Genomic DNA, 25,638 nt, shown 5'->3' on the forward strand with positions numbered 1-25,638 from the left:
TCATGCCGGTATTGTGAAATCAGGGTGTAGATGAGCGAGTGTGAAGTACTGGCATCCGTAACTGCTGCACAGCAACCATAGGTCTGAATAAAAAAATTAATAAAATTTTCACAAGGAAAAATCTCTGAAAAGAAGACACGACCTCTCCCCAGTATGATTCACAGCTTGCTTAGAGCAAGTATTCAGAGACTTTTCTCGGGAATCTGCGATTCTCTGGTGACATTACCTTGCTAAATAACTCAGGGGCTGAATTTAATAGAATGCTTGATGACCAAGGCAGGAGAAACAGCAATGTAAGCCAAAATTATTATGCAGATGACTAAGGTACTGGTCAACAGTCTCAGGAAGGCACAGCAGTACATAGGGTATCCAAGCTAACTTTAGCCAAGGGTTAAAAAATGAAACATTTGAGGCAGGCCTGAAAGCCCCTTTTATACTGCTGCCAGCCATTGGGCGCATCAGAGGGAATTTTTGGTTTTCAAATAACCAATTAGTAATTAAGATAATTTTTCTAATTTACTAACTATTGCCTTTAGACAATAAATGGATTTGTAAAGTTAGAGAGCGCCTTCCAAAAGCCCCATTCCATTCATTTCAGATAAAAGCCTCGCGTGCGTCGTTTTTTAAACCTCTTAAGAAAGCCCGCGAAATACAAAAAAAATGTCACGTGACTGGCGCATTCGCGCGCCACGATTGTGCTGCTCTCAACCTGGCCTTCAGTGAAGAGGAGGAGGAAGAACATTTACAGGGTCTTGAATATTTGGGGGCTGGGATTTAAAAAATGCCTATGCAAAATCTACTAACCCATTCGAGCTGAAATAACATTCACAAAGTAGCAAAATATAGTCTACGTTATCTGATAAGTGATTCAACATCGGTACTTGCCTAGATTTCTCGAAATCGAGAAAAAACTGCTCTCGGTGGCGTGCACAATTTTCGCAGAAAAGAGTCGAAAAGCTATTTTAACATGATGCGTCATCTGTCGAGCAGTGAGAGAAGCTCCATCCCGGCCGTTGGCGCGCTTGCCTCGCTGCCCGACAGATTACGCACCATGTTAAAATAGCTTTTCGACTCTCTTCAAGCTACTTCCACACTGTGCTTTGACCAGTCGTTGCCATCTAATGCAAAACACTTGACTACCACGGTAATAAAGGGACACCTTGAAGATTATCTATTACAATATCCACGACACGTACCTATTTTCACAGATGCCTCACAACGAAATGAAAAAGCAGCAATAGGGATATACTCCAAAGCACTTGATTGGAGTTTTTCTGTACGGATCGCTGATTACACACCAATATTTACTGCTGAATTGCTTGCAATTGGTTTGGCCCTTCAAAAAGTTCCCGGTAATGTTACTCACGTAATCATACTCTCTGACTGCCTGTCAGTCTTAGCAGCATTAGAAAGTCCGAAAATGCGTCTTTTGAAACAAACCCTGATGTTTTTCCTTCCGATACACTTACAGGAAGTACGTTTTCAGTGGGTTCCGGGACACTGCGGCATCGCTTCTAATACAATGGCGGATTATTTAGCAAATTCAGCTCTCAGTGGGCCTGTTGCCGATGTTGTACCCAATATTATCTTGCTAAATATATCCCGTTTTGAACGATTTCAAACGTTAAACTCCTTGAGCCATGAGCCACTCCTTGCGACTACGGATTTTAATCATTTAAATTTCCATTGGAATGTCCGATGTTGTACCTCGAGGCAATGGGAGGTTTCCATGACGCTCATGCGTTGTAGAATTCCTTCCCTGAATCTTTATTTATGTCGCTCTGGATTCACGCCGTCCAATCTTTGTGCGTCATGTAATGACGTTAAAACAATTGAACATTACATCCTCTCCTGCCACAGGTATGCTACTCAGAGAAGACATTATCTAGAAATACCTCTTACTCGCCTAGGACTGCCATTTACAGTTCCTCTCCTCCTCTCATTTGGTGCAACCGTCAAAGGGTATGCCCTAAAACCGGTGTGTGAATTACTTCATAATTATAATATTGCTACTGGAAGATTTGTGTGTTAGCGCTGAGCTGTCTGAATTGTATTTTTTCTTATTATTATTTTTAGTAATTTACAATTTTATTCCTTTTTTTCATTGCTTTCTATTATATCGCCTCAAAATTTCAAGTTATTTCAGCAACACTAGCTCCTAATTATTAGGTTATTTATATCATATAGTCAAATCGACATTATCAAAAATAGTATGTCACCTACCACGAATTCTGGCCAATCCCCCACTGTGGGTATGTGCCATTACAACGAGGGAGAAGAAGAAGAAGAAGAAGAAGAAGAAGAAGAAGAAGAAGAAGAAGAAGAAGAAGAAGAAGAAGATATGGTGCAGCAGCCACCTACGGGTCCGCACGCAGGCGTCCGGGGAGGCAGTCTGTCACACCGCGGCCAGAGGACACCCGGCCTCGTCTAGGAGAAGAGGTCTTCAGCCTCGGCCGCCAGGCGGACGGCGAATCGCTGTGTTTTTTCGTCGGAGCTTCTTAGCGTGGTCTCCCATTCATCGCTAGTTTTAATCGCGTTGCGCCCTGGGGCACGAACGCATCTCCATATTATATGATCTAATGTTGCCACGTGGCCGCAAAATTTACAAATTTCGGTTTATGCACCGTCCCTCTTCCGCCCTCTGGCACCCGTCCAACTCCTCCACAGGGGCGAAAAGAAATTTCGAGCTTGGAGTCTTCTCCAGTCGTACGATTCCTTTTTACTCAGGGATCTAACCGGTGGCGGATATATCCTCCGGTCTTTCTTCAAGTTGTCGGTTACATCCCTAAAGGTACCTATACATTCTTTGGTTTTAGATGTTGTGGAGGCGTCCGCAGCACACCGAGGTAGCGAGGAGCGGGCGAGCATGTGGGCAGCCTCGTTGCCGGCGAGACCGGCGTGTGCTGGGGTCCAGGTTATGGTCACGCTTTCGGCGAGAGACGATTCGTTCAGAAGTTTTGCAGCACGATTGCTGAGTCTACCCTTGTTAAAATTTCTAACCGCCGCTTTGCTATCGCTGATGACGTGTTTCACGCCTGGTCGTGCAATGGCAATGGCTATTGCAATCTCCTCCGCCTCTACCGGCGGTAGATCTCGGTTTCTTTTTATTCCTATGGCGATCCCAGTGTCTAATACGGCGACCGAGGTTACGTCGCCTTCTTTCCCGATCGCTGCATCGGTGTAGGCGACCGATCCCTGCGGGAGTTTGTCCAATTTGTTAGCGAGGTGCTTAGCTCTGCTTTTCCTCCTCCCCTCGTCGTGTACGGGGTGCATGTTCTTCGGTATGGGCGAGACGTATAGATGCTTTCTTATTTCTCGATCTATGCTTTCTCTGACACTTTCGCCTTCCCCGGGCGCTAGTAGGTTTACCCAGTCGAGGATTTGCCTACCCGCCGCCGTTCCTGCGAGTCGCTCTCTCTGGGACAGCCTGACCGCCGCAGCCAGCTCTTTCCACTCATTATGCAACCCCGTTTTCTCTAGAATGTCGTTAGAAGTAGTTATGGGGAGTCCTAGAGCGCACTTCGTGCATCTCCTAATTATGGCGTTTAATTTGTGTTCTTCGGTCTTGCTGATATTTAGGAATGGAGTCGCGTAGCACATTCTGCTCGTGACAAAAGCTTGTACGAGTCTGAGTCTACTAGCCTCCGTGAGACCACTCCTTCTGTTGGACGTCTTCTTAAATACTCTGACTACGAGCTCCGCCCGATCTTTTAATTTCTTAATCAGGCTTTTGTTACTACCCCTGCGGTTGATAATCATACCTAATATTCTAATTTCATCTACTTTCCGGACTCCGTTTCCGTTGACTTTAATTTTGATATCTGGAGTTATCTTCCCACTACTGCTGGTCATTACCAGGAGCTCCGATTTTTCTGGCGAACAGCATAGACCTACATCCTCTGCGTGATAGTTGATTATATCTGCTGCCTCTTGGAGCCTGGATGTGATGTACGAGTCGTTCCCTTCGCACATCCAGACGGTCACATCGTCCGCGTAGATGCTTAGTTTTAAGTCATCGAGATGGCCAAGCTTACTGAGGAGCTTCCTCATTACGATGTTAAAAAGGAAAGGTGAGAGCACAGCCCCCTGCGGAGTGCCTCTGTTACCCAGCGGGAACTCCTCCGAACATAAGCCCTGAAAGCTGATGATCGCCGTCCTGTCTCGCAGGAATGATCTAATGTAGTTGTAGGTTCTTTCGCCTACTCTAAGCTCAGCGAGCCCGTCGAGAATGGCGTCGTGACTGACGTTGTCAAAAGCTTTCTTAAGGTCTAAGCCTAGAATAGCTTTCGTATTTTTTTTCCTGAAGTCTCTGTGAAGAAAATCAGCTGCGGCCTTGGCTCCACGAGCGCATCGTCGCGGCAGACCCATAAGTCTGCGTGGTTGACTTCGTCCGCTTCATGCAGTCGGCACACGTGACAGTGCAAGTCACGGCGAACTCACCGCATTAGCTGCAACCATCGCAAGCATATCAGCCAATCACTGGGACTGGGCTGTCGAGTCAAGGCCGCAGCTAATTTCATTCACTCAAACTACGACTGAGAGCGCCACAATCGCGGCGCACGAATGCGTTAGTCACGTGATATTTTTGTATTTTTCGGGTTGTTTTTAGAGCCTGTGCGCGGTTTTCTTTACCGCAAATAAATGGAATGGGGGTTTCAGAAGGTTCTCTCCAACTTTGCAGATCTTATTTATTGTCCAAAGGCAATACTTAGTAAATTAGAAAAATATCTTAATTACAATTAGTTAATTGCAGGATACAAAATTGCCAGTGGTGCGCCAGGTGACTGGCAGCAGTATACAAGTGGGTTTTCGAGCCTATCTGAAATGTTTCGTTTTTTAACCCTTAGCCAAAATCAGCTTGGACGCCCGTATTTATATATTTATTTATTACAGATAACTCAAGGGTCCTTGGGTGAGGGCTTTAGGTAGTGAAGCACTGAAAGTGGTAGGCGATTATGTCTACATAAGACAGGTATAGTGACAGCAGATCCGGACCACCTAACGGAAACAGCTAGAAGCACAAAACTTGAATGGAGTGCATTCGGAAAGTACTAGCAGGTTATGACAAACAGCTTACCTGCATCACTCAAGAGTAAAGTGTATTATAGTTGCACCTTACCTATACTCACCTACGCAGTTGAAACATATGGAGACTAACGAAAAGGTTTCTACTTAAGTTGATGACAATACAGAGGGCGAGGGCTATGGAAAGATAAATAGTGGGTGTGACGTTAAAAGATAAGAAATGTGCAGAGATGGTCATAAAAGTAATTCGAGTTTATTCCACTTTAGTAAAAAAAAAAAAAAAAAAAGATACGGACATAGGTGGAATGGACGTAAGCGGGAATATGGTGCGAAGAGAGGTCGCTTAGATTAACAAATTCGATTTCAAGTGAAGGAAAGAGTAGCAGGGGGGGTGGCAGAAACACAAGTGGATTGCTGAGGTTAAGAAGTTCGCAACGGTCAACTGGACGCAGTTAGCACAGGACCGGGTTAATTAGAGAAATATGAGAGAGGTCTTCCCGGCGAAGTGGCATTGTTCAGCTAATAATGATAACGGTGTGCTCCTATCATACGGCATATTTTATTCACTTCTATTCGGCGCTCGACGCCACGTTTCATATGCATTCGTGGAGAAGTTTCCTGCGGGGTCACGTGGCTGTGACGTCATAACCTGGTTGAAAAATTAGGATTTCCGCTTTGCAAGAACGGAAACGCAGACGCCGATTTGCTGCGGCACGAAACATTTAGGCTAACGCGTGAAAGGTTACTTTCACCGGGCAGCCATCCCTCACCTGGTCAATGCTTTTAATGTTTCCCAGCAGTGCTGGGTCGCAACCGCGAAACCAGATGGTCAGCGCCACTCCAATAAACAGGCCGCTGAAGTAGAACAGAACCAGTAATAGTGCGGCCACGCAAGCCGTCCTGCAAAAAAAGTGCGGAAACAGTGTGAAGCATCAAGAAATAACTAGGAAACCAAGACAGGATCCCGACAGTCTTGGAGCGGCCCTTGTATACGCCAGGCGAGCTTCGGTAGAGTAATGACACTTTATATCTGGGCGCAAAGCCCTTAGATTATTGGAGCCCTATGTTTATTTCCTTGCATGTTACAACAAATATATTAGTGACATGTCATCCAATGGCTTCTTTCTGATTTCATCAAAAATATTAGAACTATGGGATCTAAAAAACACGTAAAGAGATGAGATGGAAAATTATTTAAACCCAACACTAAACATGATGCTTCCAGCCCTGGCTGTGAGTATGTGTCATGCAGGTATTTTAATTTGCCTCTGTTGCGGCCGCCCAGCCGTCGATACATAAGACCAAAAGAGAATTTAGCTTTACCTGTATTTAATGTAGTGGCGCTTCCTGAGAAATATTTGGAGCGTGACGGGAGCAAAATCGCTGACACCGAGGAAAGCATTGAGATTTTGTTGAGGACGAGGAGCTTGAGAGGGGTGTTAATTAATGTCAAAGCGCAATGTGCTTGCAGAAATAATTGATAAAATGTAGTCTTTTTTGGATTACAAGACTAAACAGATTCCTAGAAGAACAGGACCTTTACCCCGACACAATGATCGGATTCAGGACACATCTTGCCGCATGACACGTCATGCTTCATATTAAAGCATAAGTGCTCAACAACCAAATGCAAGATACGAGAGTAATATTCAGTGTTGACGTGGTCAAAGCTTTTGACGACGTTCAACCTTCAGCGATACTAGAAAGCCTAGAAACTCTGAAGTGTATGGTAGAGACAGTTATGTCAAAGACTTTCAAGTAGAACTGTTAACATCTACTTAGGAGGGAAGGAAGGTAGATAATAAGGCTAGGTAACAGAAGTAACGCAGAGCACGATCCATTCACCAACACTCTTCAACATTTCAATTACCTACCGGGGAAACTGGCTGGTATAGAAGGAATCAACACTGTAAGACATGATGTGCACTGCCGCGTAACTCCAAATACTATTCTATTCTGATCTCTGATTTTCATGTGGGTTAAGCGCAGAATTGCGATTCAAGCGCGCACATTGCGCCTGATACGAATTGCAACACGTGAATTCACACAACGCTTTACAGACACTGTAACACATGAAGTGCATGTACTGAAGTTCTACAGTGACACAGAGCATAGACAGGTTGTGTTAACCACGAGTCAGCCATCAATTTCACTTCGCTCTGGAATCCAACACTGTCGTATAGATTGGGGTACCAGACGCAGTGATGCGCACATCGTAAATACCTTCCAAACAGCGATGAAGGCAATTGAGTCATACCTAAACCAAATAGGACTCCTACGTCCACAAAGTAGACAAAGAAAGCCGCAGGGATACGAGATAGCGCTAATGGTGAATAGAAAACAAAATATCTTCATTAGACACGATCAGAGGACTGGGTTTTCGGATATAGTCGAACGGGAAATACATCGAAACGATACAAACCCTCGAATCGAAAATATGCCAGGCGTGCAGCCCAATCACGAGAATAATAAGTAAACCAGTAGGAATGAAGAAGACGAACGTTTTGAGACTAATTCAATCATTTGTAATCAGTAGGCTTACATACGTGGCACATTACCTAAGGCTAGCCAGAGCTGAAAAGAACAAGGCAGTAATCCTAATCAGTAAAGGTGTCAAAACCGCCCTGGCCCTCGCTCCGTACGCGTCTACCTAGAACATTCTCAACACGGGAATTTCAAACGCAATTGACGAGCTCATTAAGGCTACCCAAGAAGCGCAACAGCAACAGTTAAATAGCCGATAGGGACTAAATGCTAGAAAATCTAGGCTTCGAAACTCTAGCACGGCTCAAACTCACGGATTCCTAGAAGAACAGGACCTTTACCCCGACACAATGATCGGATTCAGGACACATCTTTACGCATGACACGTCATGCTTCATATTAAAGCGCAAGTGCTCAACAAACAAATGCAAGATGCGAGAGTAATATTCAGTCTTGACATGGTCAAAGCTTTCGACAACGTTCAACCTTCAGCGATACTAGAAAGCCTAGAAACTCTGAAATGTATGGTAGAGACAGTTATGTCAAAGACTTTCAAATAGAACTGTTAATATAGACATAAAAAATAAAATAAGAATCCCAACACTCCCAAGAAACACGCAGCAGGTACAGCATGAGGGTAAAGTGAAGGACAGAGCGAAAGTTCTACAGAAAAGCTAGCCAGCAGGTAAGACGTGGCTTAGACGAACGCGGCGGAATACAAACGCAGAACGAGTTTCATAGCTCTACGAGACAACAAGGATGGGGACCGAGTCTCGTGCTGCAGCATCAGACAGAGGATGCAACAGCGGCTGGGGAGGTAACCATAGCACAGGCCAGAGTAAAGGCGTAAGGGGTAAGGGAATAGATTGTGATTATACTAGACTCCCAATCGGCTGTTTGAAACTACAAGGCAGGCAGTGTATCTGCCGTATGAGTTAAAATTCTGGCTACCGTACCGCCAACGGCGGAACTATTTGACCTCGCCTGGACTCCGGCCCAGGAGGGTCTGTGAGGAAACGCGACAAGGCACGCATTGGCCCAGGACGGAAACACCTGATACCAGTGCGCTCTCGTTGAGCAGAGAGCACCATCAGAGAGAGGAGCTGAATACATATCACAATATTCTTAATAATTACAGAATAGAAAGACAGGCACTGCATCCAGAAGACAAAGATCTGAGCAGAAAGGAAGAAGTCGTATGGAGACAGTTGCACACGGAGGTTTTTCCCAGCACTCGCACTAAGCATATGGCATTCGGCGAACCAGGGCTCGCGGTGTAAACAATATAACAAAATTGCACACATCATTCACATGTGGTGAACATGCCCTAACTCCAAGGAATAAAGCAGAAATATGGAATCCTGAGAGGCTTTACTGATCAGCCAGAACGAAGAAGTCCAAAGGCGAGTTACCCACATGGCTCGGGACACCGCTGAATCCAAAGGGATTCTAGCCAGCGGGAAGAGAAGCAAGATGACAGCGGTCAAGAATCAAGTCTTAATCGTCCTCTAATTTCTTGATGGGTTCAGATAAGTTATTATAGCCATTCATTAAAAAGTATAAGGAAAACAACGATATGCCGCCGATGGGGTCCAAACCCACAAGCTCCCAATTTAGCGTTTTAGGTTATTTTGTCATATTCGTGAGAGATTAAGACTAGAACGACGAAAAAATGACTGCATAGTATGAAAAAGAACCGAAAAAGGGTTGAGGGGGAACCTCGGCTCTCAAGCCAAGCGAATGTTTCGACAGGGGTATCTGGGCTCAGGCGAAGAGAAGTCCCCTTGTCAAAACGGCTTGCCAGCTGAGGTAAGCCTCATCCCTCGTTCGGTTCTCTTCGATGTCCTTGAAAGAACTCTCAAGGTCTGTTAATGTCAATAGTTGATACACAAGAAAGTAGAAGGCCGAACAACCATCGTCATGTACGAGCTCGGTTAGTGGCTTTTGGTTCCTTCTGTATGCATCTCGTAACGAACCCTTAATAGTTATTACATTCGTTTCCTTGGGAGCATGGCTGGATATCAGGTCAATTGCAGGCATAAGTACTATTTGTAACAATGAATAGAAAATTATGTGAAGGTCTCTTTTATTCCATATACCGAATATGATTGTTTATTCCCACTGTATCAGGGCAGATGGCTCTCGCAGTATTCTACATCATTTAAGCGCTTAACGCGTTGCAACCTTATCTGGCGTAGCGTGTGCTTAACACTGATATCAACCTTTCCCGAGGAATGACCTTCTATAGTAAATCATTGCGTATAAATACAGGTCATGATGTTTCACACACTGAATGCTTTCCTAACTTGGAATCTTCAAGCAACAAATCATTATTCTAGCATGAACGGCATATCTATGTAATAACAGTTATCAGCTACCACGGGCGGTGTTTTGGAATGGATATGAGAAGGAATGATAACCAAGTAAAAAATTCACACCGTCGCATTTCGTCGCTATATATGTGTCTCACAGAAACAAGACGGTTGTACAAGCACCGCTCCAGTGGACGTCGGAGCAGATTAGCGTGACCCCATTAGATAGACATATGTGCGCAACTGGAAAAGCTATCGAAATTCTACAAATAAGGATAAAGTATAGCTCTTAATAGCAATGGCTCAGTTGTGTAACTCTAAAGGAAGTACCTACTGCAGCTCTTTGGCAAGACATATTTAAGCTCATCTTCCAAGTTTTGCTCAAAACAGATCAGTAGCAGGAAAACGAAGGTCGAGAAAGTTGAGCGCTTAGCAGCACAAATATAGTGTACACATAACTTCGTGGCCCAGAGCTCACTTCTTTTACTCGTAAGAATGGGTGATGCATCCATACTCTCTGAACAACAATATCTTAACGCACGCCAAAATGACCTGGTTGTAGAGGCTATCGAAAACGCTGGGAAGGAATACTTGATAAAGCCGGTGTTACCTCCGAATCCGGCAAATATTCAGGAACGATGTCAGAGGGCTACTTCAAACAGAGCCTCTAGAAGGTGACGACTGTGAGTCCGGGGTTGCCCCTTTCTAAACGAAGAAAGTGAAAACAAGCATGCCGCGGAACATTACCTATTTTAATGTGTATTCATGGTTAATGTTTATTTTTGCTTGCTTCTTCATTTATTGTATATGTGTGTAGTGTTGGCTCTTTCTATTGGCGATGAGAAAGACTCCCATTGCTGGCGAGCGCAGTCCTTAAACAAGCGTTCCTTTGTCTATTGTTTGAGGCCTACTTTTCCGGTTTTCTCAGGGAACTGCGCGAGAAAACTGGACCAGAAACCCAAACAATAATGAGAATTTTGCAGTTATTCTGCGTTCTGCCCTTTTTTTTTTATGCGTACAGTACCAAGAAGACTGACAGCTCATTCTTGTACACCTTATTTATTGTTCATCTCAAGTACCTGCTTGCTACTATGGCTGCATCCGTCTTATCTATACTTGGCTTTCTTTATGGCTAAACGATTTAAAAGACTTCACCTAGTCGAGCCAAGGCGCCAGAATATATAATTCATCAGTCCACCAGCAGTCGCACACATGCTTGCACACGGAATTATAGAAGTTTACTAAGCATTCCACAACCTTTAATTAATACTAATGTGGGACAGGATCATGAAAAGATGCTGTGGTGTCCGTGAACGTTTAACTGCTGCTTTTTCGCTTGTGTTTACTTTTTCACCTTGGCTAAGTGAAATTGTTCGCCATACCTTCGAGCTTCTTTCATTGTTCGAGACGCCAGCATCCTCTGGGCAACCACCTGGTCCAGGCACACTCGGTAGATTGACATTGCTGACGAGCCCAGGAAACAGGACCAGATCGTTTCGTCGCTCATCAGATCGATTTTGTAGCTGTTGGAAAATTTACAATACTCTCTTTGTAAGACATCCTTGTTTATTCACAAATAACTGCAATTCGGGATGCATTTTCAGAACTCAATAATGTCGATAAAGAACAATATGTTTTCAGTTGTTGAGTTTCAGCTATTGAAAACGCCATGCAATGTAATCTATTATTTTCAGTGCATAACGAGAGGAGGAAGATAGCTGCAGAGCATGGAAGGAAACCGAGACGTTCTCTTTCTTATTGTGCAGCCCCTCTACTTAAGTTGAGGACAACCCAGAGGGCTATGGAACGAAAAATGGTAGGGGTAACATTAAGAGATAGAAAGCGTGCAGAGTGGGTCAGAGAAATAACTCAAGTTACCGACATTCTAGGGGAAATTAAGAAGAAGAAATGGACATGGGCAGGACATGTAGTGCGAAGAGAGGATAACCGATGATCGCTGAGGGTAACAAACTGGATTCCAAGGGAAGGAAAGCGTAGCAGGGGGCGGCAGAACGTTAGGTGGGCGGATGAGATTAAGAAGTTCGCAAGGGTCAAGTGGCTGCAGCTAGCACAGAACCGGGTTAAGTGGAGAAATATGGGAGAGGCCTTCGCCCTGCAGTGGGTATAATCAGGCTGATGATGATGATGAGACACATGGAGGTCGACCCTTGTCGAGAAATTGGCTTAGACTGCGAGCCTAGAACCCCCTCAACCCTTGTTCGGTTCTTTTTCAATCTATTCCTCTTTAGGAAGATCAGTATTCGCAAACTTTTAACCAGTCAACCTTACCTTGGAGCATCTTTTTTTCAACTCACGTTCAATGACAGAATCCATGTATAAGCAGATAAATGAAGCGGAAATAAGGGTGCTCGTTAAAATACATGAGGGAAAGAAGCCAACAGTCGGCGAGGCCGAGGAAAGCATTGGGGATTGTACTTTGTCTTTTTCTTTAATTTTTACATCGATAATCACACAAATTAGTAAAGTAATTTGTTTAGGGGAAAGATAAATAAACACCAAGTAGAAGGAAAGACAGCGTGGCGATGGTAGGAACCGAACCCACGACCTCCGAATATCGCGTCCGGTGCTCTTCCAACTGAGCTACATCGGCCGCTGTCCCACCTGCTACTTTCTTGGGTATAATTATTGTCTGTACACTAACCTTGAAAGTGTTCAACAGCGCCACCCTCAACTATAGCGGTGGACGTGGAACGTCCTGTGTTACCTCCAGCGTCACGTAGAACGTGATCAAGAGCGAGGGCGAAAGCTGTGCTTGCGCTACCTATGGCTTCAAGACTGCCAGAACCTAGACCCCCGTAAGCTACAAGCAGATAAATGAAGGGGAAATGATGGTGCTCGTTATAATACATGAAGGAAAGAAGCCAAGAGTCGGCGAGGCCAAGGAAAGCATTGGGGATTGTACTTTATGTCTTTTTTTTTATTTTTACTTCGATAATCACATAAATTAGTAAAGTAATCCGTTTAGGGGAAAGATAAATAAACACAAAGTAGAAGGAAAAACAACGTGCGGATGGTGGGAACCGAACCCGTTGGAAGAGCACCGGACGCGATATTTGAAGGTCGTGGGTTCGGTTCCCACCATCGGCACGTTGTTTTTCCTTCTACTTTGTGTTTATTTATCTTTCTCCTAAACGGATTACTTTACTATTTATGTGATTATAGAAGTAAAAATTAAAAAGAAAAGACAAAGTACAATCCCCAATGCTTTCTTTGGCCTCGCCGACTGTTGTCTTCTTTCCTTCAGAATCCATGTATAAGTAGATAATACCAACATCGTTTCCTTTCAGCTCACACATGCACGGCAAATCTGTTTAGCAGTTGCGTGTTCCTAACCCTTTGCTCCAAATAAAATCTCAATGTCTTGGAAACCATTTTGGTAATATTGAGAGTAATAATAATAATATTAATAATAACAATAATAATATTTATTTATATATTTATTTATACAGCATACCCCTAAAGGCCCTCAGTTGGAGGGTATTACTTAGGGGGGGGGGGGGAGGGAGGATACAGACATGTAATCAAAAGTAAACAAATAAACCATAATTACAAGAAACAACAAAGCAGACAAAAGCATATGAATATTTGCAAAAATACAAAACAAACAATTGAACATTGAAGTTTAAAAGGAAAAAAAATATGAACAGAGCGGCAGGCAGTAACGTTGGTATACATTATACCTTGTCTCACAAATAACGGCAAAAAATAAATAAAAGAACTATCATTAACAGAAATAAAGACAGAAACCTGATGCGCTGGTAAGTTCACAATGAACACAAAAAGTTTAAGCAGAGGTAGTGGCAGCCAATAGATCATAAAATTTATCCGCATCAATGACGGTAGCAACATGTGAAGGCAGAGCATTCCAGACAGTTCTCGTACGTGGTATGAATGAATGTGCAAAGTTAGATGTACGACATGGCAAGCGCTTAACTTTAAATGGATGGTCGCGGCGGTCAAAAATAGAAGAAGGCGAAGAAAAACGTCCTGTTGAGTGACGATACAGCTTATGAAAAAGTGACACACTTGCAAGTTTACGACGGAGACATAGATCCCGAAGATCGGCGCGTTTCTTCAAGGCTGTGATGCTGGTATGACGTGAATAATCAGAGAAGATAAAACAACCTGCGCGATTCTGCAATGATTCGATGCTACTTATTAAGTATGCTTGGTTAGTGTCCCAAATAGCCGAAGCATATTCAATGTTAGGTCGAATAAGAGCGGTGTAAGCACGTAATCGCAGGTGTAAGGGAGCATGCTTTAAGTTATGTTTTAGGAGACCTAAAGACCGATTAGCGCATGCAAGAATAAGGTTAATATGGTGGTTGCATGTTAGATCAGAAAAAAGGTGAAGACATATGTATTTATACGTGGTTACGTACTCAACTGGAGTGTTATTTAAAGAATGCGCTGTTTGAAGTCTGGATCTTCGGTTAGTAAAACACATAAATTTTGTTTTAGAAAGGTTAAGTTGAATAAGCCAAGTAGAGCACCATGCTGTAACGATGCCGAGGTCTGATTGAAGAGCTAGGCGATCGTCGTTAGTATAAATTTGCGATAAATCACGCAATCGTCAGCGAAAAGTCTGATTCGAGAAGAGGCTGAGTTAGGTAAATCATTAACAAACATCAAGAAAAGCAAGGGCCCAAGCACGCTTCCTTCTGGAACGCCGGAATGAACTTGGCTGAGGGACAAATTATGGTTATTGACAGTGGTAAACTGAAACCTGGAACAGAGAAAATCTCGAACCCATGCAATAACCAAGGGGTGAAAATGAGAATTGTAATTTGGCTAATAACCGGTTGTCAATAATATGTTAAATGTTAATATTTAATATGGTTATAGTATTGTTGCGAAAGTTTTCTTCACTGAAAACACACATCCCCTAAACCGGGCTAATGACACTTTTGGCGGCATTTATTATTTCGGCACTCACAAATAGTCGTAGCACTAGAGGAAGCAAGTCCTTTAGTTTTATAGCAGCGTAATCAATGATACATGAAAAAAAATATATTATCTTAACAGTTCGAAGGGGCATATTAAAACTCAGATTCGTGAAATACCCCGCCGTGGTGGTGCAGTGGTTAGGGCGCTTATCTGTATGGCCAAACATGTGGAATTGAATCCCGGCCGCGGAGGCCGCTTTTAGATGCAGGCGAAAAGCCAGGTGCCTGTGTACTGCGCGATGTCAGTGCACGTTAAAGAGCCCATATGGCCAAAATTTCTAGAAACCCTCGATAACGGCGTCACTACATAGCCTCAGTCGCTTTGAGACGTTGATCAATTAATCGAACTAAACCAGCATTCGTGAAATTAACTCCCAAAAGATGATTGCGTAATTTAGCATTTCGAGTAATACGTACATCATGTTTAACATTCAAAAGGCTGAACACTGGTAGCAACAATACGATGTTGGTTGCGCAACTAGGTTCATTCCATTGACCAATATTTGCATTGATCGTTTTAGGTTGCATACGAAGCACCTGATTTGCAATATAAATAACTCTAAACTTGCAACAACAACAAAAAAAAAATGTTATCATAGGGCTCTCTGAAAACCCTTACGAGTTCGTCAGTGGAATTTGATGTGAAGCGAGTTGCATTAATTCAAGCATACTGTTACTCTTTCAAATGCATGAAATTATCTACCCATAAAGAACCGGCTACCTGGAAAACAGGAGGTGGAGACTCTTGCTTTGTAAAACGAAACATGTCCTGGGATATGTTTGTCAACCCCAGCTTACGGCTGAGAGCACTGAAAGACAAAACTCCGAACAGCGACTCAATAAGAGGAACACTTGCCATTTTCTTCCTTGTGCTGCTCTACGCGTATACGATTCTACAGAACGTCAACCAAGGCACCATCACAGTAATTGTTTGATAAATACGCACAAACGCACACTTATTCACAATAAATTACCGAGATATTTATATCTAACACATATAGGTAAACCAAGCTCAGCTTTTTGTCTACTGCACTTACTTTCCGATGTACTTCATGGCATCCTGAGTGCTGAACGGTTTAACGGTTGAGTTAGATGAAAGAGAATCGAGTATGACCTTCGATACAACTGTTGTTGGGGCGACCAGAATGAAAAAGAACTGCATGCAATCCGTCCACACGACGCCTCTGAGGCCTCCCTGAAAAAAAAAAAAAAAAAAAAAGATGACAGAAATACGAGGAACGTGGAGTCTCCTCTGGCAGTTTCGACTTTATATGGGTTTCGTCAGTCTAAGATAAGCAGTTCAACAATATACGAGGCTTCAAATTTTAGAAGTTGCATTTCAGCAAACTCTTCGAAAGATTTTTAAAAGCGGAAGTTCCAAAAGAAATAAATTTGTATGAACAGACTCTCAGCCCCAGCGGACAATCCCCTGCAATATTTTATTAATCATATAATTAACTAACCGAAAGTCAGTAAGTAAACTTTTTACTAACGCACTGTGGTTGCGACTGCCAACGGCGACTTTGAAACCGTGGACAAGACAATGCCATATCAGTGCTTGAAACTGGTAAAAATGTTTCTAATTTTGTAAGTTCGTGAAACGGAAGGCATTCACTGCTTTTTCGGCACGAAGCCGAAACTCGGCGAACTACATGTGCTCGACGCAGGCGCGACGTGCACTGCCTACGCTTTAAAGTTACTGCGGCTCTAAATTCAACCTGCAAGCGTTTTATTGTCAGGTCATACAGAATATTTCGTTTCCCGGCTTACATTAAGAAAAATTCTAGAGAGAACTTTGGACCACTAAAGTGCGCTGAGACGAAAGCCATTATGGCGTTGTGGATAGCAGCTCTTCACTACGGCACTTCTATCTCCCTCTCTCCTTTCACTCCAGCCTCCCTCCCTTTCTTTACGGTGGGGTACATGTGTCTGCACAGAATTGTGACAGAGACGGCGCCTTTTCTATCCTGTAACTCAATTTCAAACGCCACTGATGTCTGCTGCCTCCTAGACATCTGCGTCTAGGGGGACGGTGAAGGGTAGCTGTCCCTTTCCCTACGAGTCTGGGAGTGGTATGTCAAAGCCGCTTGCGGCGGGAACTGGCCTGCCATCGAATTTTTATCTATTGTACGCCATCATTGCACCCGCCACCGCATGGGTGGCGGACGACGGCTGTAGTGGCGCTCGTCTTTCTCTCTGTTAAGTGCGCGCTTGCGTCGCTCTGATCGCTGGCAGAAAACGTTTGAAAAGACTGCCATATGTGTGTGTATTTTCACTTGCGTGTGTGTATGTTTGTAAGCAAACGGGGCGGCCGTGGCAGACGCCTCCTCTCTCTGAACTGTTCGAACTTGTGAGGCAGCCGGCGGGCTGGCGCCGCACGGAAGGCCAGGGGAAGAGCGTCGCTCCCTTAAGGCTGAACCACATGGCAGCGTTTCTTCGGCGCCGCGTCGGCGTCGCGGATATCGGCGTCGCCGGAGGTGCAATTTTGGCCCTTGAAGCGAGACGACGCTGAAAGACGCAGGTATCTGGAGGGGCCAGATCTCAGCGTCGACGCCGAAAATTATTCGCAGGTGGGGACCAACGACAAAGCCACGCATGGGCTGCTGCGGCACCAACCGCCACAGGCTCAACTCGTTTCCGCGGAAGCAACAGCTCCTCTTTTTGTCCGCGTGCATGCCTGCGCCTTTTGATGCCCTTGCCTCCCCCACCCTCCCCAGTAAGTTCCCGCCGTCGCTGAATAGGACGATTTTAGCTACGGACGGGGGACAATTGTTCGAACGTCCAGGATTCTCCCACGCCTTGCCTTGCAGACGCCAGTTCGTACGCCGTCATGTGTTTGGTCGCCCTTTCCGGCGCGCGCCGAGCGACGACGCTCATAGACAAGACGCTGACGAGACGCCGAAGAAGCGCTGCCATGTGGTCGGGCCTTTAGGCATCCGATCTGATTGCAACCATCCCCGCCGGGCCAGCGAATCGGCTTCTGAGAATTTGACGGCCGCTGGCGGTTAACATTTGTAACGGTGGTGGAAGGCGCCTGCGTCAGTCACAAACAGCCGCAGCGAAATGACGGAGGAAGTGAAGATCCCCCAGGAGCCTGGCGGGGAGGCCTTCGAGGGAGAGAGCAGCTTTCAAGCGAGCTGATCGACGCTGCTTTTTGACGCAACAGAAAAGAGACTGGTCTCGGGTGCCGTGACGAGAGGCCGCACCCTGGCAGAGAAAACGTTGTGCTGAAATGTAAATAAATTCTGTATTCTACATTTAGAGTGAATGGTCCTTGTGATCGGAGAGGAATAAAATTAGAAGAAAAGAAGAACTTGATATTTAACTATCTCACTCTTCTTTTTCTTTCTTCTCTACTTTCTCTCTTCTGTCCGCACGAGACAGCGGAGGCGGCTCAGCTACAGAGCCAGTAGCAGGCTTGTTTATTTTTTTTTCCTTCTTCCTACAGTCACAACAACAACATCTGGATCTGCTTCTGTTTGCTGTGCCGGTGCGGGGGTCGAGGAAGCGGCGAATGAAAGGCACCACACGGACTCCTGGATCGGACACTCGGCGGGGTCCGCTACCTGACCTAACCCCCGAAAAGCTGGCTATAGTTGCTCTCTTGGAGACATAAATATTCTAATTCTCTCGTATATGCATGAATCACCTGGTGACATATGCTTATCATGACGGTACATCCGCGCCCTTGATTTCATTCCACGCATCAAAGTTCACCGGCGTCCTATAACTCGTTTACAGGAAAGGAAAGGCGTACTATCTCTCACTCGCGGAATCGCGCTATAATCCTCACGGTAAACAAGGGGAACAAAGAGCATTTCACGTCTGTGTGGCAGGTTAGATTGAACAAAGTGCTACCAAATTTGGTTGTAAGTTCGGCGGGCATGCAAGGGAGGATCTTCGAAATCCTTAAAGTGTACACGTCATGTCGTGTATTGCAAGCCCGTTTTTCATTTGAATAATTATCAACTGTGACGCGAAGGAAGGAATGAAAAACTTTATTTAGCCCTATATTACTTGGCCGTTTTTGGGACGTCTTCAGAGATGTCTGCTTGTTGAATCCACAAGAGTCTTCTCCATCGACTTCGTCCACTTCTGCAGAATGATCGGTTGCCCTCAGTCCAGGGCTCCACTGGCTACTGCTGCCCGTTGGACTCGCTGTACCAGACCTTGCTGGTCTTCGCAGCGGTCGCTGGAGAGCAGTCTCCCATTGTTTCGCACTCGGGCTTCGAATTTTGGGGACCACATCTATGTTTTGACAGGCCCATGTGATGTTATATAGTGTTGGTTTTTCATCGCACCATTGACATCTGTCCGCGTATATAGTAGGGTGCATTTTGTTTAGTATGTGTAGGTTTGGGTATGAACCCGTCTGTAATTGTCTCCATATGACAGCTTCCTCTCTGGTGAGAGAGCTGTGCGTTGGAGGATATCGCATTCTTCTGCCTCTATAGTTTTCTAGTATGGCCGAGTATGCCTTGGGTGCTGGCAAAAATTCCGCGAACTCGTCGGATGCTCGGACAGTAGTGTATGCTCGAGCTATCCTGTCGGCCTCTTGGCTTCCTGCCACCCCCATGTGCCCCGGTACCCACATAATTTTGTCTCTGTTCTTGTTTTCTTCGTGAGTTTGAATTCTGTCGCTCACTTCGAGGCGTATACGTAGCGTGTGACGACCTATCCTACCACTCTTGAAATTTCGACAGGCTGTTTGAGAGTCCGTGAATATCGTTAGCTACCGCCCAGTTCCCTCCGCCACCGCTAGAGCAACGGCTACTTCCTCAGCCTTTGCTACTGTGCAGTGTCGGATAGAGGCGCTGGTCACTTCGCGTAGAGACGAATCGACCACCGTGGCCACAGCAATTTTGTTGTGTCCCCCTCTCGAGGACGCGTCTTCATACACGGTCGTGTCTTGAGGAGCGTATATTTTTTTTATAAAATCGGCCCTTGCTTCTCTTCTACCTTGGTAGAGGTTAGGGTCCATGTTTCTCGGGATTGGAGCTACCTTGGGGCTTGCGAAGTTTGTAGGGGATTCTTTCCGTCCTCTCTATTTCTCGCATCTGCTCACAGTATCCGAGTCTCTGTAAGAGCACTCTTCTAGTCGCTGTCTGCAGCAGCCTGAGTTTTTGCGACTCAAGCTGCGCCTCGCGTAGTTCTTCGAATGTGTTTTGCAATCCAAGCGCCATGAGCTTTTCTGTAGAGGTGTTGCGCGGTAATCGGAGTGCCGTCTTATACGCTTTGCGTAGCAGGGCATCCGCTTGTTGTATTTCACTCTTTTTGAGGCACTGGTAAGGCAGGCTGTACATTATTCGGCTCACTACTAAGTTTCTAACTAGTTTTAGTGTGTCCTCTTCGCGCATGCCATGCCACCTGTTGGTGATGCGGGTGATCATGCGTGTCACTTGTAGCGTTGTTGTTTTGAGCATGGTAAAATTGACTACTGCGTTGGTTCGATTGAACCCACATACATAATATTCTTATTGTTGTCTTTTCCGGGGTGGGCATTCCTTCCAGGTAGATGTCGAGTTTCAGGTCCTCACTGGTTGGGACGGACCGGTTTTGTTTGCCTCTCCACATTCGAAGCAATTCCGATTTCTCGGTCGAGCATGCGAGCCCTCTTTCTCCGAGATATTTTTGTACACAGGAGGCCGCTTCCTGTAGTTTTTCTTCCTTCTCCCCGAGGGAACTAGTGTTCGTCCAGACTGTTATGTCGTCGTCATACATGACGTGCCTGATGCTTTCGATCTTCTCTAGTTTTCGCGCTAGACCTATCATAGCTATATTGAAGAGGATAGGTGAGACGACTAATCCTTGGGGTGTTCCTTTGTTTGGCGCGTGAATTTTGTTCGATCGAAGGTCTCCCATGCCGATGGTGGTAGTTCTATCTGACAGGAAGGCTTTGACGTACCCGTGGATTCTGCGTCCGCACTCCAGGTTGTCTAGGCCTCTAAGGATCGCTTCGTGACTGACGTTATCAAATTCTCCCTTGATGTCGAGGGCCATTATGACATTTTCACTCGTTCGGGGTACGTTGCGGAGCACATCTTGTATTTGAAGGAGCACGTCCTCTGTCGAGAGTTTTGCTTTGAAGCCGAATATGGTATGGGGTACATGGTCATTCACTTTCATGAACTTTTGCAGTCAGAGCATCACCACCCGCTCGTAAAGCTCGCCGAGGCACGAGGTGAGCAAGATGGGCCTAACATTTTCAATTTGAAGCTGTTTGCCAAGTTTAGGGAATTATAATTACTTTGGCGTGTTTCCAGTCTTCGGGAACCGTCTCCGCCTCCCAGTGTTTGTTTGGAAAGCTTGCGAGCTCTTGTTTGGGATCGTCACTCAGGTTTCGGATCAGGGCGTTGTCGATTCTGTCGGCTCCTGCTGCCGTGCTTCTGGTCGTATTCCTTATGGACCGGTAAACTTCTTCCACAGTTATAAAGGAACTTTACATGGGCTTGTGCGATATCCTTCTCCCGATCCTATTGTTCAGATCGTTGTACTCTGCAGGTCCATGGAAGTCAGTCCTTAAACGAGTAAAAAATATGGCTGTACCAGAGGAAGCAAAACTTTCTTTTTCAAGCTCCATAGCAATACACTAGAAGTTGAGTTATTTAGAAATGAAAGTTTTTTCTTGTACCTTGGGGAAATCGCTGTTTCATATGCCGCCAACCAGAAACTATCGAACATGTTTTCGTAGATATTTGGGAAGCATTTTTCTTCTGGGGCATTCTACAACGAACAATTAAAAAAGACCTTCCCGCGAATGCATTCGGAATTTGATTTTTACCACTTGAAGATGATGATGGGCTACCGCTGGACATGATCATGTTATTTGGCCTGCACAGTATCTGGCGATTCAGAATGGCTTTCAGGCATGCAGACATTGATGTGAGGAAAATACGGCAGTGTTTTGGCGAAGCTACTGCGAGTGTTGTTGAAGTTTTCAAGAGACAAGACGAAGTGCCTGAGTGGCTTCCGAGAATAGAAGTGTTGCTGCAAATGACTGATTTGTAACGGATAACGCAGCTCAATTCGCGTGGTTTTAACCCATGGTGTGTATTGGTCGCGTAATATTCTGTGCGTGCGTGCGTGTGTGTGCGTGCGTGCGTGCGTGTGTGTGCGTGCGTGTGTGTGCGTGCGTGCGTGCGTGCGTGCGTGCGTGTGTGTGTGTGTGTGTGTGTGTGTGTGTGTGTGTGTGTGTGTGTGTGTGTGTGTGTGTGTGTGTGTGTGTGTGTGTGTGTGTGTGTGTGTGTGTGTGTGTGTGTGTGTGTGTGTGTGTGTGTGTGTGTGTGTGTGTGTGTGTGTGTGTGTGTGTGTGTGTGTGTGTGTGTGTGTGTGTGTGTGTGTGTGTGTGTGTGTGTGTGTGTGTGTGTGTGTGTGTGTGTGTGTGTGTGTGTGTGTGTGTGTGTGTGTGTGTGTGTGTGTGTGTGTGTGTGTGTGTGTGTGTGTGTGTGTGTGTGTGTGTGTGTGTGTGTGTGTGTGTGTGTGTGTGTGTGTGTGTGTGTGTGTGTGTGTGTGTGTGTGTGTGTGTGTGTGTGTGTGTGTGTGTGTGTGTGTGGAGTAATGCTCTTTATGTGTAAAATATGGTAATCAATTAGGCAATAAAGAAAAAAAAGTGTAGCGCAGTGGTTAAAGCGCTGGGCTGGGGATCCAAGGAATGGAGATTCAATACCTGGCCCTAGGCAAGGTTTATTAATATATTTTAACTCTCGCTCTCGAAAGCGTGACACCTCTGCTGAACACCTTCTGTCGACAACGATAAGGCATTAAAGGCTTTCGCCTTAAAAGCACTGTGATTTTCAGCATCGAGGCTGCTAATTTTGAGAGTGATGGACGAATAAAATTAGCAGTGCTTTAGCTTCGGGGAAACCTAGTTCGAAGCAATAGCTTCGCTGTCGGTGCTGACCCAGAAGCGGCGTTCGCGCTGCCGCCGGCCATCCGTGCTGCTCGTCTCTCACATCTTGCAGCATCGTCGGGGGTACAGTGAACTAGAATTTGTGGTTTCTGCGTGGTAATAGGCCACCAACCACCACGGGTTCGAGCGTCGCGCGAGCCGAAGCCCCGATGAGCCGTCACCACGCGCACACTTAAACACTGCAGCGCGCACTCAACCTCCACAGGGAGGGGAGCACTGCGCTGCAAGGACACAAGCCTCCAAGTTTACAAAAGAGACGTTTATTGAAACGCCATCCTCCAGCAACACAGACACACGCACACACATATATACAAACGCACATATACACACACAAATACTCAGTCATCCTGTTCCGGGAGCGCGCGAGGCGCAAGGCTCCCCTGCGCGCACGAAGTGACACGGAGTGCGCGCCGCAAGCACGCAAGGGCGTGCTGTGATCTCTGTCACTCTCGCAGTGACCAGGAGGTTCCTTTGAGAGAGTGTGGGCAACCACCGCAAGGTACGCCTGTCGCGGATCGTTGGATCACGATCGACAGGCTCGAGTTTCGCTCTCAGGTACGACACGGAGCAGACGAACTCGAGTACACACTGGTCTGCGCGGACAAAGGCCGGCAGACAAGAACAGTTGCGTACGCACCTTCTGATGTCTCGGAGGGGTCTTCTCCCTCTGAGCTACGCTCGGACGGTCGCGCGAGCGCGGCCATCGAAGCGGTGCCGTGTACCCGCCAAAAGGCGCCAATGGGAACAGCCACTGGGACGCCAGGGCGGAGCTGTGGCCCGAACGACAGTGACAAGGTCCGAGCCCCTCTCTGCAGCCTCAGGTGGGAGAAAGGGAATGAGGAGAACAACATGGCACGGCGGCGGCCGCTCAAAGGGCAGTCGTGGCAAGCCCGAATCCCACATCCTCCACTCCTTAATTGCCCTCCTACCCTTAGCGAAAGCGCGCGACAGGTCCCCAGCACGAAGAAAAGAATGCTAACCTCGCGCAACAAGTAAACTACGCTTCAGCTCCAGCCCAAAAAAGATCTTGGAACGACGGACACTCAAGAAAACACACACTACAAAAAACGCACACACACAAAACAAAGAACAGGATGACATGAAGAATTCTGTACAAAATTCCACTGAGTTCCTCAGGCGGAGTAAACACAACTATGTACAGAAGTTCCAAAGTTCGTCGGCGCACCTCAGGGAGCCTGCAGTGACTCACCGCTCGTTGACTTCTGGGTGGCCAACTTGCATCGTTGGCTGCAAACGATCCCCGTCAGTGGTGGTGCAGGTTAAGTGCAGGAACAGCGAACCCGCTGAAGGGGCCCCAGGCGTGGAAAGTCCGTGACTCCGTGGCGATCCAAGGCGCACATGGGAAGACCGCGCGGAGCTTCCTTTCCACCGCGCTCAAACACACATGTGCAAACACACATGGCGCGACGTCGTCGTCTCCACGTCCAGGCACGCACACGCACAGCCACTCACACATCAAACATAGGGCGATGCCGACCTTCCGCGGCGAACCTAAACCCAGCACCTTCGCAACCGCGGCGTCCTTGGGTGAAAGGGGCATCGTCCATGTTCCCCGTCCCCAAACGGCCCCAACTTCCTTTCCACACACACCGGAGAGGCCGCGCGTCAGGGCTGCCTAATGAGCAACCCTCGCAATTTCAAGAAGAAAGCGGAGAAAAGACGCGCTGTACAAAAGAAGGCACTCACTCTACAATATTTACAAGATCGGAAGCAAGAACGGAAACAGAAGACAACGAAAATGGAAAAAGAGACACAAAAACAAAATAAAACACAAAGGCTAGAACTGAGCGAGCTAGAAAAGGGGAAGACCAACCTTGCTTCCGGGTAGGGTTCGACGAGCAAGCTCGCTCGGTGGCGGTATGCCTTCGGTTGCGGAAAAGGCCCGCCGTCCGGCATCAGTCACAGAGGTGAATATCGCCTCACCTTGTACCTGTGCGGGGCACGGCTGCGTTCCACCGCATTGGGTGTGCCTTGACGCTTGCCTGTGGTGACAATGGGCACCAGCGCAAGCTCGTCAGACTGTTACGCATAGGCCTTCAGGTCTGCAATGTAGGCACGGCTGGCATTTCCCGTAGGGGGATTCTCCAGCAATGAGCCCCTGTTTGTTACTGAGGAAATGCCCCATGAAATCGCAGGTGGCCATCTGCCACGGACGCACACTGTCAGTTGGTTTCGTCATGCCCGGTGGCTTGCACCCCTCGACTTCTCCATTTGACAGACATGGCAGGAACGGCAACAGCGGAAAATGTCGCGCTTCATGCCGGGCTGCAGTCACCGATTGACTCAGTTTCTTGAAAACTTGGAGCCACTCAGATGACCAGCCAATGGTTTCTCGTGAGAGAACGCAACAGAGCGCCGCTCAGACATTGGGGAATAGCCACTTCAAATGGTTCAAGGACTCATCATCCATGGCTATGTATTTCAGCGCGAGCCCGTCATGGCCCAGCAAGTATGAATCCCCCGGGCACGCCGCGACACACGCTGGCTCGTGTCCCCCTGCGCCCGCTCAATACAAGTAGCGTAACGGCGCTGCGCCCGCAGGAATACAAGCAGCGTAACGGCGCTCCGTCTCCCAGAGACCGTCGCTGACATCGCGACAAAACGGGTCTTTTTGCTGGACCGTCGTAGCTCTTCATGGCTGAAAACGATCCCAGTCACCCCAAAGGAGAGCCTGGTTTCGTCCCCCCGCAAGTTCGCAGCAAAACTTCCGCTGGCATCGGCGTCTCAGATGTGCTCACAAAGAGCTTTCACCCTCGCCTGCTTTGCGAAGCGCTGCTTACCCGGATAGCGGAATGGGGAACCCGTCTTCGGGCGTCCCCTCCATGCCGATCTGCAGCTCGTCTGCTGTTTCGCCCCCTTCGCCTGCCGGCGTAAAGACGCCGCCGCGGGCGAGTGGGGCACGGGATAGGGCGTCAGTTAC

At 46.6% G+C, this 25,638-nt stretch overlaps 1 protein-coding gene across 1 annotated transcript in view; it reads right to left on the minus strand.

The window, feature by feature from the left end:
- Nucleotides 1-25,638, minus strand: part of LOC146209684 (sodium-coupled monocarboxylate transporter 2-like) — a 110,237-nt gene that overhangs the window by 25,555 nt on the left and 59,044 nt on the right. The window contains exons 5-7 of the mRNA XM_084580926.1: nucleotides 15,826-15,983; nucleotides 11,204-11,344; nucleotides 5,796-5,925 (exon numbers count right to left, since the gene is read on the minus strand). Of these exons, the coding sequence (XP_084437052.1) occupies nucleotides 5,796-5,925; nucleotides 11,204-11,344; nucleotides 15,826-15,983 (429 nt within the window). The remainder of the gene's footprint in view (nucleotides 1-5,795; nucleotides 5,926-11,203; nucleotides 11,345-15,825; nucleotides 15,984-25,638) is intronic.

Source organism: Amblyomma maculatum, chromosome 1 (assembly GCF_055883805.1).
Source record: "Amblyomma maculatum isolate TAMU_Amacu chromosome 1, ASM5588380v1, whole genome shotgun sequence".
NCBI classification, from domain to species: Eukaryota; Metazoa; Arthropoda; class Arachnida; order Ixodida; family Ixodidae; genus Amblyomma; species Amblyomma maculatum.